Here is a 17,691-nt window from a genome sequence, read left to right on the forward strand (position 1 = left end):
ATGTGTACAAGTTATCAGCAAGATTCTCTGCTCCTCAACAAAACACCCTTTAATTTTAAGCAATATTCCAATTTAGTTTTGTATCCCTTTTCACTGGTATGTTAGGGAGCTGAGTTAATACAGACCTGTATCATTTTCTTCTGATTCTTCTTTTACTCCATTAAGGTAACATATTCACATGTTTACCATTTAAAATAGAATCAAAATGTCTGTAGAAATTTTTCTGTGAATTTGAACATCTCCAACACATTAAGTTAATAAGCAAAAGGGAAAAAACATGAAGATGTATCCTTACATAGAATTAATGTGGGGTCAAGAGTCTATGGCTAAGGATCCGAGAATTTAGGAGGGATAACTGGCCTGCTGAGTTGTGAAATCTGAGTAATTTCACTTAACCTTTATGAGGCCAAGTTTATCATTCCAAGACTGAGTTTAACAATCCTGAAAATTCCTTATATTTCAGTTTATGCAGCACACTAAACTAGACTGAACACCATGATCTCATTTCAATCTAGAAAGTCTTAGTAAACTTAAGGGATCTGAATGATACATCCTAGTTGAAAAATTGCCCCGAAACCCCTTACCATTTCAGTTTCTGTGTTTTAGAATTATACTAAATTCATCTATGCATATGCAAGGTAAACTTACAACTATTTAAAATTAAGGAGTGATTTCTTTAAATGCCAAGTTTTTCTGTTTTTCTGTTTAGCTGTTTCTTGATTTCTCTCCAATCCCTCAACTATTGACAGTATGATGTCCACTTGAGTGAGATCAATGATTTTATACACACACATACACACACACACATATGTAATATTATTGACAAGTTTTGTAATGTAATATATATTATTGACCAGTTTTGTAATATAATATATATGTAATATTATTGACCAGATATAGAAGATCTCTAGAATTTTTTCATCTTGCAAAACTGGTCAATAATATTTTTGCTTCATGTTTCTGTTTCATTTTTTTTGTTTTTGTTTTTTAATTTTTATTTATTTTTGAAAGACAGAGAGCACAAGCAGGGGTGGGGCAGAGAGGGGGACACAAAATCTGAAGCAGGCCCCAGGCTCTGAGCTGTCAGTACAGAGCCTGATGTGAGGCTTGAACCCACAAACTGTGAGATCGTGACCTGAGCTGAAGTCGGATGCTTAACCAACTGAGCCACCCAGGCTCCCCTGTTTCATTTTTTGAAGTAATATCTATTATTAGAGGTATTGGCACATATGAAAAAAGTGTCAACATATACTAAGAAAGGAGCAGAATTTGTGGTTACACTTAGAGTTTGGGTTTTTGGGTACATTCTGAAGAGACAGGTTTAAGGATACAAGTCAGTCTGTCCTGTGGGTCATAAAAATAGAAAGTTTTGTTTACCTGAGAAAGGAAAACAGTGGGAAACCATATGCCTTCCTTACAGAATATTTCCTTTGAGGAATAGAAATATTGATACTTCATCAGAAATGGATCCATTCCTCTTCCATGAGATGAACTATCACATAAGATGGGTCCCTGTGGCTCCCCACCTCCCTATTGAGATGTCTGAGTCACTTTAAAGTCTTAGAAAATACCTTATAACAATTGTTGAAGTGGAAGATTGAGTGTGAAAGTTTGCACCCCAAACTTTCAGATGTTTAAACCCTGACTCTCTAAAGATACAATGGAACATAAGGATTTTCTCTCTCCCTCCCTCTCTCACTCTGTCTGTCTTCTCCTTCTTCTCTTCCTTTTCCTTCCTCCTCCCCATCATCATCATCATTGTCTCCTTCTGCTTCTCCTCCTCCTCCTCCTTCTTCATATGATTTTAAGTTGATAAGGAGGGTAAGCCTTCTAGATTTGATCCGTGCTTTTAAGGGTATTTACTGCCACTTTGGTATATGGACTACAGCTTATATAGGAAATGTCCACATTTAAAGTAATGGAAATGCTGCGTTAACCATGAACCTGGGGCAGAGTAGACTCTTGTCCTCCCTATTATGTGCCAGAGTCCCATTTTGTCACATTGAATTTATATACATTTTTATTGAATTACTGTTTTTGTGCTGTTGGATTTCAAGTTCACTTATTTTTATATTTGTTTTGTATGTCTGTCATGGTGAAATTTTTAGTCCGCTGTTCTTTGTAACCGCAGGTGGAAGCCACAGAAATGGAGTCCTTGTATCTTGGTGCCAGAGTCTGTCAGGCAGGGGATAATGGGCACCAGTGAAGCCTGTGGAAAGGGGATACAAACAAGAGGTAAGGACATTTTAAAACAGTTTTTTTTATGTTTTTCTTATAGACTATTGTTTATTTTATATTTGAATAATTATGATATTGGATTACATTATTGATATTTATCCGTATTTGAGTTTAAGTTTGGAATTATTGTTGATATTATACTCTCTTTTAACCATAACCAGCTAGTGTATCTGTGAACTAGTGCAATGTAAGCGAATATCTGTAAGCGAATTCTTAGTTATTTGCATATCCCAATGCTGATGTTCCAGACACATGCCGGACATGATCCAAGGAATGAAGAATATGTCTATGATTAGACCCAACAGTATACATTGCACTTTTTAGGTGCTAATTTAATGTTTGCTAAATGAATTAAGGATAACTGAATCAATTGACTAATAAGCATGACTTGAATGTAATTGTTATATGCATAATTACTATATGTTCTGTATATAATATACATAGAAAGGAGCTATCTCATTCCTGTGAATAAGCATCTGGATCGAAGTAGAAGTGCTTTTAATCATCAATGCCAAGGTATGGCATATTGAAATCTCTGAAAAGCACTCAGAGACTCATCAGGCTGCTCACTTTTCTGTTTCATTCATAATCCAGGTACCAGTCAAATGAAGCTTGATAAGAAGTGCTTTATTCTTAAAATCTAACCACTTTGTTGCTAAAGGGATATATGTAGCAAAATCAGACCTTGTGGAATCAACTGCATTATACTTGTTTTATAATTTTTCTAAAAGCCGTATTTAGAATTGTCTCTTCCTGTTGTGTAGGTTATTGTATTGGTTAGGATCAGTCATTACAACCAGCACAATAACTCCCTGCTTTGTTTGTTCATTCAGAGCTGTGAGGAGTCCACCATGACCAGGTGGCAATCTTAACTTCTGGATCAATGGAATCTTATTCTGTCTCCTAGTGGAAGCACTGTTTCCTTCAGAACAAAGACCTATAAGGGCAGCAGAACATAAGATTACAAGAGACAGGAAACAAATCTTTTACTAGTGAGTCACCAAGGGTAATAGTGAGTTATGCCACCCCCATTTATTCCTTCCCCTTGATTCCTGCCTATTGGAGAGACAGTATCAAAAATTGGGTGCTTATTCAGAGCATATACAGCCTTCTGTAAAACCTTGTCTCAGCCCTGCAAGGTATTAACACCTAACTGGTATTATAACTGAGTCTGCAAAAGACCTTTCCACCATTCTGTCAAGCCAGCTGCTTCAGGACTGTGGGAAACACGGTATGACTAGTGAGTTCCATGAGAATAGGCCCATTGCAACACTGTTTGTTGTGAAGTGAGTTCCTTGATCAGAAGCAATCCTGTGTGGAATACCATGACTATGGATAAGATATACTGTAAGTCCAGGGATGGTAGTTTTGGCAGAAGCATTGTTTGCAGGGAAGGGAAATGTATATCCAGGTTAAATATCTATTCTATTAGTAACAAAACACTTCCCCTTCTGCGGTGGACGTGGTCCAATGTAATCAAACTGCTCCCATGCAGCTGGTTCATCACTCTGGGGAGTGGTGCCACATTGGGGACTTAGTGTTGGTCTCTTCTGCTGTCATATTGGGCACTTAGTGATGGCCATAGTCTGGTTGACATTGGTGAGTGGAAGTCCATGTTGCTGAGCCTGTGGATAACCTTCATTCCTGCCACCATGACTACTTTGTTCATGAACCTATTCGATGATGACAGGAGTAACTGGGGAAAGAGGGATGACTGAGGTGACTGGTCTCCATAGAACAGATCATCCTGTCCATTTAATTGTTAAAATATTCCTTTGCTGAAGTCACCCTTTGGTGAGCTTTCACTTGGGACTCAAATATCTTCTCATTTTCCCCAATATAGAGAGGTCTATATATATCCCTCTTCCTCAGGTTTACTTTTCACCAACTTTGCAATCATGTTCCTTCCAAGACCCTGACCATACAGCAAAACCATTGGCCACAGTCCATGAATCTGTATATAATCACATATCTGGCCATTTATCCTTCCAAGCAAAATGGACAACCAGGTATACGGTATTATCTTCTATCCACTGGGAAGAGGAAGATACCTCTCTTTTCAGGGGTATCTCAGAATGGGACTATAGTGCTTTAGCTGTCCATTTTTGTGTCGTGCCTATATATTGTGCAGAACCAGCTGTAAACTAGGCTAGAGTCTTTTCTTCTTCTGTCAACTGATTGTAGGGAACTCTCCATGAGACCATAGGTATAAGGTGGGAGAGAGCAGGTAGTGTAGCAGAAGTGGGAACCATAGATATTTGCCTACTTATTCATGTAACATATGTGTGCCTTCAGGGCCTACAAGGGCCCAGATATCTATATATGACTTACATTTGATGATACCTTACATTGTGGCTTGGTGGGTTAGGTAACACCCAGTTCATGATGGGCATCTTGAGTTTCATGATAAGTTGGTGACCAATGATTAAGCCTTCATTCTCTACCAAGACACAGTATCAGGTGAGGAGGTGTTTCATTCAAATAATAGTTATGTGCAGAGAATGACAGGGCTTTGCTCCAAAATCCTGAGGACCTATCCCGTGACTCACTTATAGAAGCCTGCTAAAGCCTGCAAACAGTGTTCCTGTCTGCTACTGATACTTCAGTGGCACTGAATTTGCTGGATAATGTGGCCCAACTGTCAGAACAGTATGCAGAGTAGCCTAGACTATTATAGAGATTTTTCTTATTCTGGTACCCACTAAAAACTAGCAGCTCTGTGAGTCTCTTGGCAAATAGGTGATACTAACACACTCAGATAAGGAATATATTACCTCCAAAATCCAAAGAGGCCCACTAGGTGTTGTGCCTAGTTTGGGTTGCAGGAGGGGCCAGATGCAAAAACTCATTCTTCCTCATAGAAAGGATATCTTGGCACAGCTCACACCACTGGACCTCTAGAAATTTCCCTGAGATAGAAGGTCCCTGAGTTTTTTTCAAATTCATTTCTTATCCACTGATGTCAAAACGTCTTGCCAAAATATCTAGGGTAGTTGTTACTTCCTACTCACTAGATCCATTCAGAATAATGTAATCAATGTAATGGACTAGTTTGCTATCTTGCAGAAGGAAAAGACAGTCAAGATGCCCATAAACTAAATTATGAAATAAGGCTGAAGAGTCAATACACCCCTAAGGACAGGAAAGGCATGTTGTTGGCCTTGCTACCTAAAAGCAAACTGTTTCTGGTGTTTTTTATTATTTTCAAATATACTATTATTTGGGGTTGGAGCTTTAAGAAAGTAATTTGGGATCACATCAGTTTATAACAATTACACTTTGTAAATAATGTCTAAGAACATTTATACATGTGAATTTTATTGGCCAGGTAGTTTTATTCAGGACTTCTATGAGGCTATATACTGACTGTGTAAATTAAGGGATGGGAGCACCTCCTTAAAACATTTTACTTCCAAAATTGTTGTAATAATATGATCTTGTAATTATAAGACCTTTGCCTACTTTCTGCTGGAAAATTTCTGTAACATATCTTGATTAACAATATGTACAGGAGTGAAATTTTTTAAAAATGTTACTTTTGTGTGGTGCACAACTTAATTCTGTATGGTGGCCTAGACCTTGACACTTTGATACTAGGGTATCATAATGATTGGTTTTCATTACAAAACCATTTAGTAATTTGTGAAGAGATGTGGCTCCTAATGTATAGAATCTTATCACATAAATGGCAAATTATTTTATCTGTCCTCAATTCTATTTTGGATTTCAATTTACATGGATTCTAGCTGGAGAACTGATTGTCCCTTAGACTAGGCAAGTGATCTTCTTGAGTTTTCTCTAAATTAGACACCAATATTAGAAAATTTCTAGTGTTTATTTGTCGGAAAACTTGTGATTTTAAAGTAGTGGGATAGGTCTCCAATTTTAAGATAGTGAAGGAGGGGCGCCTGGGTGGCGCAGTCAGTTAAGCGTCCGACTTCAACCAGGTCACGATCTCGCGGTCCGTGAGTTCGAGCCCCGCATCAGGCTCTGGGCTGATGGCTCAGAGCCTGGAGCCTGTTTCCGATTCTGTGTCTCCCTCTCTCTCTGCCCCTCCCCCATTCATGCTCTGTCTCTCTCTGTCCCAAAAATAAATAAACGTTGAAAAAAAAATTAAAAAAAAAAATTAAAAAAATAAAATAAAAAAAAAAAGATAGTGAAGGAAAGAAACATCTACTCCAGTTTTTCTCTAAAATAACTTCGAAACCAGCAAGGACAACATGAAACCATAATATAAAATTAATCTCCAGTAGATCTCTTTTATAAAATTGCTCCAGAGAACAGGAAGCACAATAAACTCACCTTCAAGTAAATGAGGAGATATCTGTAACATCAATCACAATATATGGTTTAGAAAGTGAATGGAGTGGCCCCTGGGTGGCTCAGTTGATTAAGCATCCGACTTCGGCTCAGGTCATGATCTCGCACTTGAGTTCGAGCCCCATGTCAGGCTCACTACTGACAGCTCAGAGCCTGGAGCCTGCTTTGGATTCTGTCTCTGTCTCTCTGTCTCTCTGTCTCTCTGTCTCTGTCTCTGTCTCTGTCTCTCTCCCTCTCACCCTTTCCTGCTCATGCTCTATCTCTCTCAAAAATAAGCTTAAAAAATGAAAAAAAAAAAAAGGAAAGTGAATGGAGATATGGTAAAGTAGTTTGCAGAACAAGATTATGCCTATGTTTGGCAGGGGTGAAGGTGTGGGGATGAAGGGAAATAAAGTGATTTGTCCTAGAGAACTCCAGAAAGGTACCATATCCTGCAGAAGGAAGTATGCAAGTGTGTGTGTATGTGTGTGTGTGTGTGTGTGTGTGTGTGTGTGTGTGTGTGTGTGTTTTGGGGGTGGGAGAAAAACACCCGGGCTTTTGAAAGTCTGATTTAAGAGCAGTGAGCAACGTCACCCTCTTCCTATTCTTTTGGGAGCCTGGAGGTGTATTCTCTGGCGATATAAAACCAGAAGAATTGTATACTTTGAACAACAGGCAGAGGAGAGTGGAGATGAAGTGTTAGCCTCAAATCAGGAGGATCAAAAGGAAGTCCAAATAAGGAATTAAGAGACCCTCAGTTCCCTTCTTCTACCTGCTTTTGCCAGGTGTCTTTTAAACTTTTCAGTCCATGGATGCCCTATCAATCCAAAAACAGTTTAAATATAAATTTTCTTTGAGGAGCTTTTGAGTCACAGAGGGAGTATGAATTTAGACCATAAAATCATGGAAAGGCCAGCTTGGGGTTATAAATTCTCAGAAGAGACCCCCTCCCCCACCGCCATCCAGTGTTCAGTTTTAGATATGCAAGTGGCCTTGCTAAGGCATTTTGTTTTGCATGTTTATTTCTAGTTCATCCATACACCAAGGGCTAGCCTTTGTCATCATTATTGTTGCTATGGGGCCCTTCATAAGATTCTCCATAGCAGTACTTACAGACATGACAATGGAAACTGGGGCCTACAAGATTTGGTAGAAGCCTTCAGGATGAAGGTTGTCTTTCTTGTTTACCTTGCATCCCAAGCTTTTACTTTGTTTTGTGCTTTATGGATTATTTTCTTTGGGGCCAGCGCAATGATACATTTAGAAGATATATGTTTTATCCATTTTTTTTTTCATGTGAGAGGTCTTTTATGATTTCTAAGCCATTACACTGTTCACAACAGAGGAACTCCTTGTTTTATGTCATTGTTTGTATTGGTGACTTGGTTAATCATTTACAGTAAGAATACATTTATATAAAAAAGAAAGAAAGGAAAATAGAAGGGCAAGTAGAATTACAGCTGGAGCTAAATGTCTACACCACCTCCAAAGAAATGGGTGGTTGGGGTTCCACTGTCCTAGCTGCCCCATACTGTAGGGAGAGCCAGGTATCCTCCCTGCCCAGCTTCCAGTATTTAATCTGAATGAAGAAGGCATGGTAGCTCAATATTTATGGCAAATGAAAATATCAGAGGAATAAACTTCAGTATTCTCACATACCTTGAGGAAACTTCCCTTAAATGGTACAATTTTAGCATAAAAAAGAAAAAAGTTAAAGATATTGGCAGTCCTAGAAGGGGACTGAATTTGTCTGTGGACTGATATGGTCTGATTTACGCTATTCACAGTGACTATTTAAAAAAAAATTTTTTTTTCAACGTTTATTTATTTTTGGGACAGAGAGAGACAGAGCATGAACAGGGGAGGGGCAGAGAGAGAGGGAGACACAGAATCGGAAACAGGCTCCAGGCTCTGAGCCATCAGCCCAGAGCCCGACGCGGGGCTCGAACTCGCGGACCGCGAGATCGTGACCTGGCTGAAGTCGGACGCTTAACCGACTGCGCCACCCAGGCGCCCCCACAGTGACTATTTTAAAACTGACCAACGGCCTTGCCAGTGTGTTTCTTTTGGATAATACTTTTCTTTCCTTTATAAGCTTGTGAGTATACTCTATCATAAATAGGAATGAGACATAGATTCCACTGTGATAGAGGCATAATAGGTGCTGGAGATCAAAGCTGTCCTGCTTCAGATATCCTTGACTTCCATGAAGTACCTGTATTCGTCTTTCTTTTTACTGAGTAATATTTATGTGGACCAATGCAGGCAGAACTCTATCTCTGTCATATCTTTTTGTTCTTCCTTAATTTTTGTCTCTGAAAGAAGCAAAGTCTGCTTATACAGTAGTTTTGATGGAATCTGTGTGTTTTCTTTGCATCCAAGGGATCTCTTTAAATAAAGGTCTTTTCCAGAAAAAAAAAATGGCAAAATAATCCAATTTCAAAATGAGTTTCTTAAAAAGGAAGAGGGTTAGAAATAGGAAAGAGCTAAGGAAAAAAAAAGTAGTCTAAACTCTAATAGTAAAGCAATAATACCAGATATTCAAAAAGGAAAATTCACATGAAATATGTATTTGTGTGTGTCTGCCATTTTAGTAAAGTAGGCTTTATTTCACGTTATTTCCTTCTTTTTTTTTAAGTTTTAATTTAAATTCTAGTTAGCTACCATGCAGTTTAATATTAGTTTCATGTGTACGATATAGTGATTCAACACTTCCATACATCACCCAGTGCTCATCACAAGTGCACTGCTTAATCCCCATCAACTATTTCACCCATGCCCCCACCCACCTCCCCTCTGGTAACCATCAGTTGTTGTTTTTTTTTTCCTATAGTTAAGGTCTGTTTCTTGATTTGCCTCCCTCTCTCTTCCCTCTCTCTCTTTTTTCCCTTTGCTCATTTGTTTTGTTTCTTAAGTTCCACATATGAGTGAAGTCATATGGTATTTGTCTTTCTCTGAGTGACTTATTTCACTTAGCATAATACTCTCTAGCTCCATCCATGTCATTGCAAATGGCAAGATTCCATTATTTTTTAATTGCTGGGTAATATCCCACTGTGTGTATATATTTATCACCTCTATTTTATCCACTCATCAGTTGACGGACATTTGGACTGTTTCCGTAATTTGGCTATAGCAGATAATTTTGCTATAAACATTGGGGTGAATGGATCCCTTTGAATTAGTATTTTTTTATTCATTGGGTAAATACCTAGTAGTGCAATTGCTGAATCATGGAGTAGTTCTATTTTTAACTTTTTGAGGGAACTCCATACTTTTAAAAGGCTTTTAATGTGTGGTTAAATCTTTAAAAATTGATTTATATACTTTTTGCAGGATTATATAAATTATATAAATATAAACTGTATATCCCTATCAAACAGGAAATAAAGATATTACATAAGCTGAATTAAGAGGAAACTACTCATATTGTAGGTCCAAGTACTCTAATTTTATGACCAAAAAATGTTCTTCTCTGGTTATATTGTCTTCATGGGAGAAAGTTAAAGATATTGACCCACTACCAGCCCCTTAGCCAACATTTGTCTGGAAAACACACAGAAACACAATAAAACACATACATTTTTAATTTCTTAATTATTATTTATTTTAGAGAGAAAGAGAGAGAGAGATATTGCAAGCAAACAGAGGAGAGGGACAAAGGGAGAGAGAGAGAATCTCAAGCATACTCCATGCTCATCAAGGAACCTGATGAGGGGCTCTATCCCACAACCCTGGGATCATGACCTGATCCCAGGACCAAAATCAAAAGATGGATATTTAACTGAGTGAGCACCCAGGTGCCCAAAAAACATAACATTCTGAAATAGAGAAATAATTATGGCCTGTTAATAAAATGTTGAAACAGTCTGTCAACTAGTCATGTTCTTTCTGATACCAAAAATATTTGCATTTTAAGAAAGGAATAGAGTATCTCTAGTCTTTTTTTTAAGTATTTATTTTTAAATTTTTTTAATGTCTATTTATTTTTGAGAGAGAGAGTCAGGGCACGAGCAGGGGAAGGGCAGAGAGAGAGGGAGACACAGAATCCAAAGCAGGGTCCAGGCTCTGAACTATCAGCACAGAGCCCAATGCGGGGCTCAAACTGATGAACCATGAGATCATGACCTGAGCTGGTCAGGTGCTTAACTGATAGAGCCACCCAGGCGCCCCGGTCCTCTTATTCTCTAGATGGAGAAAGTCATAGTCATTCAACCTTGTAAGTTGCTCACATTTTGTCTTTTTCATATTTATCTACAACAAGAAAAAATAGAAATCATTTTGGTAGATTCACAGAAGAAAAATATATAGGTTTAAACTATGAGCAATAATCAAAGCAGAGATAGTCTTTTCTATTTTTGTTTTATTTTTGGTGTGGGAGGAGATAGGGGAAAGTTTGCTGGGAATGAAAGTGGAGTAATTTCTGTTTAATTCAAGGAGAACAAAATGAGCTATGAATTGTGGGCATTTCCAGTAGAGAATGAGGGGTAACTGTAGCTGCCTCAGGAATTCCTTCCACAGATGTAACTGTTTCTTAAATGGGCAAAGACATGTGATGGTATCTTTCTTGTCAATTTCAAGAAGCCACGGCATGACACCAGTTGAGATCCCAAATCAGTGTACTAAGGTTTTCAATCTAGGCAATGCACAACACTATTTTCTTTTTTTTTTTTTTCAATATATGAAATTTATTGTCAAATTGGTTTCCATACAACACCCAGTGTTCATCCCAAAAGGTGCCCTCCTCAATACCCATCACCCACCCTCCCCTCCCTCCCACCCCCCATCAACCCTCAGTTTGTTCTCAGTTTTTAAGAGTCTCTTATGCTTTGGCTCTCTCCCACTCTAACCTCTTTTTTTTTTTTTCCTTCCCCTCTCCCATGGGTTTCTGTTAAGTTTCTCAGGATCCACATAAGAGGAAAACATATGGTATCTGTCTTTCTCTGTATGGCTTATTTCACTTAGCATCACACTCTCCAGTTCCATCCACGTTGCTACAAAGGGCCATATTTCGTTCTTTCTCATTGCCATGTAGTACTCCATTGTGAACAACACTATTTTCAATAACTTGTGATATCATTTTTAATAACTGCTCATGTCACAGGAAAAATGATCAGACCCCAATATTCTTTGTATTAAAGATCATTCTTGGGGTGATTTCTGACTTCAGTTCTGACTTCAACACAGGAAGAACCAATTGGAGGACATCATGTTTTTTTGTTATCTTATTAATTAACACCTGATTAAAAATGAGCAGTTATAAATATTTTTTAAGGAACTTTAAAAACATCTCCTCCAACTATGGTCTTTTTAAGTGTGAAAATACAAGGAAGTTCAGGATAGAATGTAGAATTAAAGTGACAGTGTAGAGCAACTCTCTAAATTAAAATATCCTCAGATTTTAACAAAAGAATGTTTTTTATAATACCATAGGCATTGGTTTAAAGAGTAAAGTGTTAAACTTATAGCAAAGATTGCATTTTTATATAAGTGAATGATGATTCTGGGAGTTATTTTTTATTTCCTTTTCATGTTTTAGAATAAGATTAGCTTTGGAGCTTTCATGGTTGCTGCAGGTAGAATATGCACATTTTTTAAAAATTGGCAATAAATTAAAACTAAATATTAAAGGAGGTGAGTGACCTAAGGCATGATGCTTTAGTAACCCATTATTAACTAAATGCAGATTCAGAGATGTTGTCTTTCACCAGCCTCTCCATTTTTTCACATAAAAGCTGTAATACAAAGTACAAAGTAACTCTGAAGTCCATCTACTCACATCCCTAACAGATATTTCCCTGATGAAATGGGTCTCAGGGGAGGGAATGGGTAGGGGGTAATTTTTTTTATTTTTTTTATTTGAGTAATGCAATCATTTGCTAAACTCGGAGCAATAATTTTCTCTTCTGATTGCATGGCTCTCAGTTACAGAACTATCTTCCCTTCAGGAATGTTAATATGAATTTCAAAGTCTACTGCAAACTGTGTATAAGTGTAATAAGATTATACTTCTCTTGTCCAAGACCCGAATTCAGTCTCTTCAAATAGATGCGAATCTCTTGGCTTCCCTTAGCTCTCAGGTTACTAAGGTCAAAGTATTCATTTCTGGTTATCCCAGGAGCCACCTTAGGATTGTGTCAGAAAGAGTAATGTTTGTACATTTTTAAAGAAAACAGAAATTCCATCAGGCAGTCTAGTAGCAGTGAGAGGAGGAGGAGTCCCCGTTCACTGTAGAGGCTCTGAAAACTGACAGAGGAGCATCAAAACTCAGACAAACCACTACTCTGAGTTCAAATAGATACCAAAGTTGCAAAACAAGTACCTTTTTAGGCCAACCACAGTTTGAAGGGTCATGTGGTGGGACAAAAGAACCCAATCTTTTAACCCAGATGCATGAGGAATGAGAATTAAAAACCTATTCAAGTCAATTCAACTCAATAGGTTCATAGAATGATCAACCTCATAGCAATATATTGAAAGTAGCTACTAAAACTAAGAAATTTAAGGTTCACTGAGGTTTTGTAATTATATCACAAGGATTTCTGAAAGCCTATACCAGAATATTGACTTTGGGAATGCATTAGAAAGTATATATAAAGGCATTTAAGAAAAAAAATCAGTGGTACTTAGTCACCAAATATATATACAGAGCAAAGGACAGTGACAAATTGAAAAGATCCAGTAGTCTTAAACCAATGAGAATGGATAATTTTGACACAAGAAAATTGACATAATCATTTTTAGGAAAATAACATATATTTTGAAATCACATGCTTAAAGGTTATAGCTGATGTCAATTCTTTCCAGGAGAAAGGACAGAGAAAGAGTAGAAGCCTAACACCTAGAGGCAATCCCATGTGATGAAAAGAATGTTCCTTCTCTTTGGAATGTGAAGGACGGTGGCTCAGACCACAGTTTTGCCACTCACTACTTGTGTGAACTTAATCAAACAATTTAACCTATCTATGCCTCAATTTTCCCACCCACAATGGGAATGATTCCAGTTTCTTGCTGCTTTAACCAGTGTTTATAGTTGCTCACAATGTGTTAATTTCCTTCCCTTTTTCAAAGCTTGGAAGAAAGGAATATTTAGGGTACAGGGAGAATGTGAATATTGTAAAACATAGTTTATTAGGTAAGGGGAAATGAATGGAAAGATTCATTGATTACATGAAACAAAAAGGCAGTTCTGTGACCAAATGATCTTCCTCTTAAAAATTCTCAATGTAGAATTAACATATTGGAAGTCTCTTCGAAATGCTGCAGTGAAGAAATTTATTATTTTTTTTAGCAGAGAATTTGCCAAAACCCATTTGCCCACAGAAGGTATTTTTCACAAAATACCAACATTTTTTATGTTACTGAGAAATGTGGGTTCAGTATCATAAAGATCAGAGGGGGGATTTTTAAAGAAATGTATATGTGGTATTGCCAAATGTTTTAGAAATAACTGTGTAAATAGAGATGGGAGAAAGAATTTGACAACTGACTGAACATAGTTTCATATTCAGAGTCTAGTCTCAGTGAAATAGTTGTAGATGAGAAACAACACAGTTTTGAGATCAAGATCTGAGAGGAAATGGATATTTTACAGATGATGTTATAGAATATTTGTCAAAGAACAAAGGAAATTAGTAGCATTATAGCTCTGGGTTCAAAGAGCACGTAGAGGACCACCCTAAACAAATACGAAGAAAAAATAGAAATAAATGGTTAAGAAAATATATTGAAGGTGTTATAAAGGGAGAAAATATTGATATGAGTATGATTCTGGAAGGTTGGAAAGGATTATACTGAATGTAGAGATAAATTCAGGAGTTGGAAAGAAGAAGTGTCCTTTTTCTCTTCATTCTAAACTCTAGAGGAGGGGCCTCTGGGTAGCTCAGTCAGTTGAGCATCAGACTCTGGATTTCAGCTGAGGTCATGATCCCAGGGTCTTGGGATCAAGCCCTGTGTTGGGCTCTGCACTGAGCACGGAACGGAAGCTCTCTCTCTCTCTCTCTCTCTCTCCCTCTGCCCCTTCTCCCCCACTTGCTCTCTCTCTCTCTCTCAAATAAACTAATTAATTAATAAAAACTCTAGAGGAAAATATCAGGACACAAATACAAGAGCAGTGAGGAAGAAAGATGAGAGAGTTTTTACAAAATGACTTTCCCAGTAGTCACTCATGATCTTCTAATTTTAAATACTTCTGAAGGGTCTCCCTTTCTATTTGAGACTCCCCACTCCCCACTCCCATGTCCCAGTTTTCTCTCTACCTCTCTTGAATACTTAGATCCTAATCTCTAAGCCTGACTTTTATTCCTCTATCCAAATCTTATATGGCATCATTCTCTATACTTCTCTTTGCTATTGTCATCCCCATCCATAATGTCTGCCTGGAGAATCCTGACTTTCCAGGATTTAAGCTCCAGAGATGATCACCAGGTCTTTAAAGCAAGTGTCTCTCTTAACTCCAGATTAGAATTTTCACCTGCTGAACATTACTCACCCTGCAGACAGAATACTGATTGTTTAAAATCATTGTTTCAAAAATTGTCTTACTACCTCCAGAAACTGGATTTTTCTTCCTGAGTTTTCAGTGTCAAGTAGTTAAATCACTCTCATTCATTAATTAAGAGGGTCAGCCATCAAATCCTAGCAGCTTCATCTTTCTAAGGCCTCCACAGTGTCTTCCCTCTTTTCTAGATCACTGTGAATGTATTCTTGGTTTTGTAGTAACTTTCCAGCGATTCTCCTTATATCTAGGTATATGTCTTATTAATCCATCCTTGCTTTGAAGCCAGGGCTATCTGTATAGAGAAATTCATCTGATTTTATCATTCACCTACTGAAGAACTTTCTCTGGCTAACCTTTTTCCCGTTTGAAGCCATGACTATGTGCCCTAAATATCCTCCTAACCTAATACTCTGTTTTACTTCTCTCAGTGTTGTCTCCCAGAATCCCCCTGGCTAGCCATTGCCCAAGTGACATTCATCATCCACAAAGCATTCATTAATGTCAGGCTTCTTCTTCAGCCCGGAAATCTCCTTCTTATCTTCCTCCACTTGTTCAGTTGCGCACCTCCTGGTCCCATCTCAGATATTACCTCCTTCCCCACATAATGGAAGTTGTAGTTAAACACTTCCATTGTGCACTCCCTATTTACTAGTACTTTATGTGTTGTGTTATATAATGCCTTAAATGTCCCCTCTTATTGTATGTTTCAGCTCTCCAAATGCAGAGAATGTACCTTATGCACCTCTCTATCACCAGTACTTCCAAATAGCCCTGTACTATATATGTAATAGTTGTTCAGTAAATATCGGCTCAACAATTATTTTGTGTATCAGAATAGGAAGTTCAGAACTTTGGCAAAAATATGATACACATATAATTCATATGTAATTTTATTCTTTAAAAGCAAAATTAAAAAGTATACTATATTAAAATTACTATTATAAAATATTCTATCTATGCTTCAATCAAATAATGGTAAAAGGAACTGTGCTTATGGGAGTTTAACTCCTAGAGAGTAGAGTCTGAATAATCTTTACTCTAGAGTATGCATATTTTACAAAGTGTTTCAAAAGTATATTTCTTGTGTAAGATAATGAGATGGTGATAAAATACTTTACCACCTGACGTCAAGATCATGAATTAAACTTGTGTAATTATCAGGTTCCTCTCCTAGAACTTACAAGAATGAGAGGATTTTGTCTCTTACCCATAGCGACCTGCTGAAGGTGTTGTTTTATTTTCTCTAGAGTGGTGGTTTTCCACATGTGGTGTGGTGACTTTGCCTCCCGGAAACATTTGGCAACATCTCGAGACATTTTTTTTTTTTTTAACGTTTATTTATTTTTGGGACAGAGAGAGACAGAGCATGAACGGGGGAGGGGCAGAGAGAGAGGGAGACACAGAATCGGAAGCAGGCTCCAGGCTCTGAGCCATCAGCCCAGAGCCCGACGCAGGGCTCGAACTCACGAACCGTGAGATCGTGACCTGAGCCGAAGTCAGACGCTCAACCGACTGAGCCACCCAGGCTCCCCAAGACATTTTTGATGGTAAAGACTAGGAGGCAGGATGTACAACAGGCAACATTCTGGCATATCAGTAATGCCAAGTGTGAGAAGTTCTCCTTCGAGAGCCAAAACTACAGTGTTAGCTTCACTTTCTCATGATTAGACACATGTAATTTTAAAATACTTTATCATTTAAAGGACTAATTGGAATGCTGCTCATATAAATATTTCTTACAGTTGTGCTCAGGTTAACAACATAAACTAATTGGCTAACTGTGTGTATAGCTGTAAAATAATTACAAATGCATTTAAAGCCAGAGTCGTACTAAAGGCACGTTTAAAGAATTTGTTTTGATGTGTAGATCCAGAGCAGTTCAGAATTTGCAATTGGATGGAAAATGGTAATAATGACAATTGCAAAACTGCAAACTCATAATTAAACACTGAAGCAGTTATACAGACTGAAAATTTGAGTACTCTGCCATCTTATCAGCAACTTTCCTTGAAAGTCTGGGTTTTGGAGTGACATGAATGGTATAATTATACCTTACATAAAGAGCTATTTATTCTGTGTTTATATTTTGGAAGCTAAGTTTAATTTGTAATGGTATTATTGTAACAACCTAATCAACTGTTAACACAGTTGGCATTTATTGAGTACTTTTTCTTCCTTGTATTACCAGAAGGATAACTTTGTCACCACAACCTTTTATCTATTAATATTGTTTCCATATTAGGCTACGTATTCCCTGAGGCTAACTATCAATATTTTTTGGATGTAAAGATCCTCACCTTTCCCTAGTGTCCAGCAACAGTTTCATCATCCCAGTTCATTCTAATTGCTCTGGACCGTGACTTCATTGTGCAGACCTCACTCTGCATTGGCCTTTTTATGTAGAACGTGACTTGCTCATCACTCGTTTCATCTTGTGGGTTAAATATATGCATTATCACTCCTAGGTCCACTACAACCCAGTAGGAGCAGTGAATTTTCTTATTTCTTAATGGAACTATGAATCTGATTGCTGCTCTCTTCTGGCCAAGGTATAGGTGGCATAATTTCCAAGCCAGTCATTAAGACTAGTCTCCTGGATTTTGAATATTAAGTTGAGTGAATCGTTTGTGGTGTTTTTAATTTTCTTGATATTC

General features: G+C 37.6%; 1 protein-coding gene across 2 annotated transcripts in view; it reads left to right on the forward strand.

The window, feature by feature from the left end:
- Positions 1-17,691, forward strand: part of THSD7B (thrombospondin type 1 domain containing 7B) — a 1,621,840-nt gene that overhangs the window by 1,274,290 nt on the left and 329,859 nt on the right. For both annotated transcript variants that reach the window (XM_040474954.1, XM_040474955.1), the window contains one exon: positions 2,132-2,235. In XM_040474954.1, the coding sequence (XP_040330888.1) occupies positions 2,132-2,235 (104 nt within the window). The remainder of the gene's footprint in view (positions 1-2,131; positions 2,236-17,691) is intronic.

Source organism: Herpailurus yagouaroundi, unplaced genomic scaffold, assembly GCF_014898765.1.
Source record: "Herpailurus yagouaroundi ecotype Mexico unplaced genomic scaffold, PumYag 140, whole genome shotgun sequence".
In the NCBI taxonomy this organism is placed as follows: Eukaryota; Metazoa; Chordata; class Mammalia; order Carnivora; family Felidae; genus Herpailurus; species Herpailurus yagouaroundi.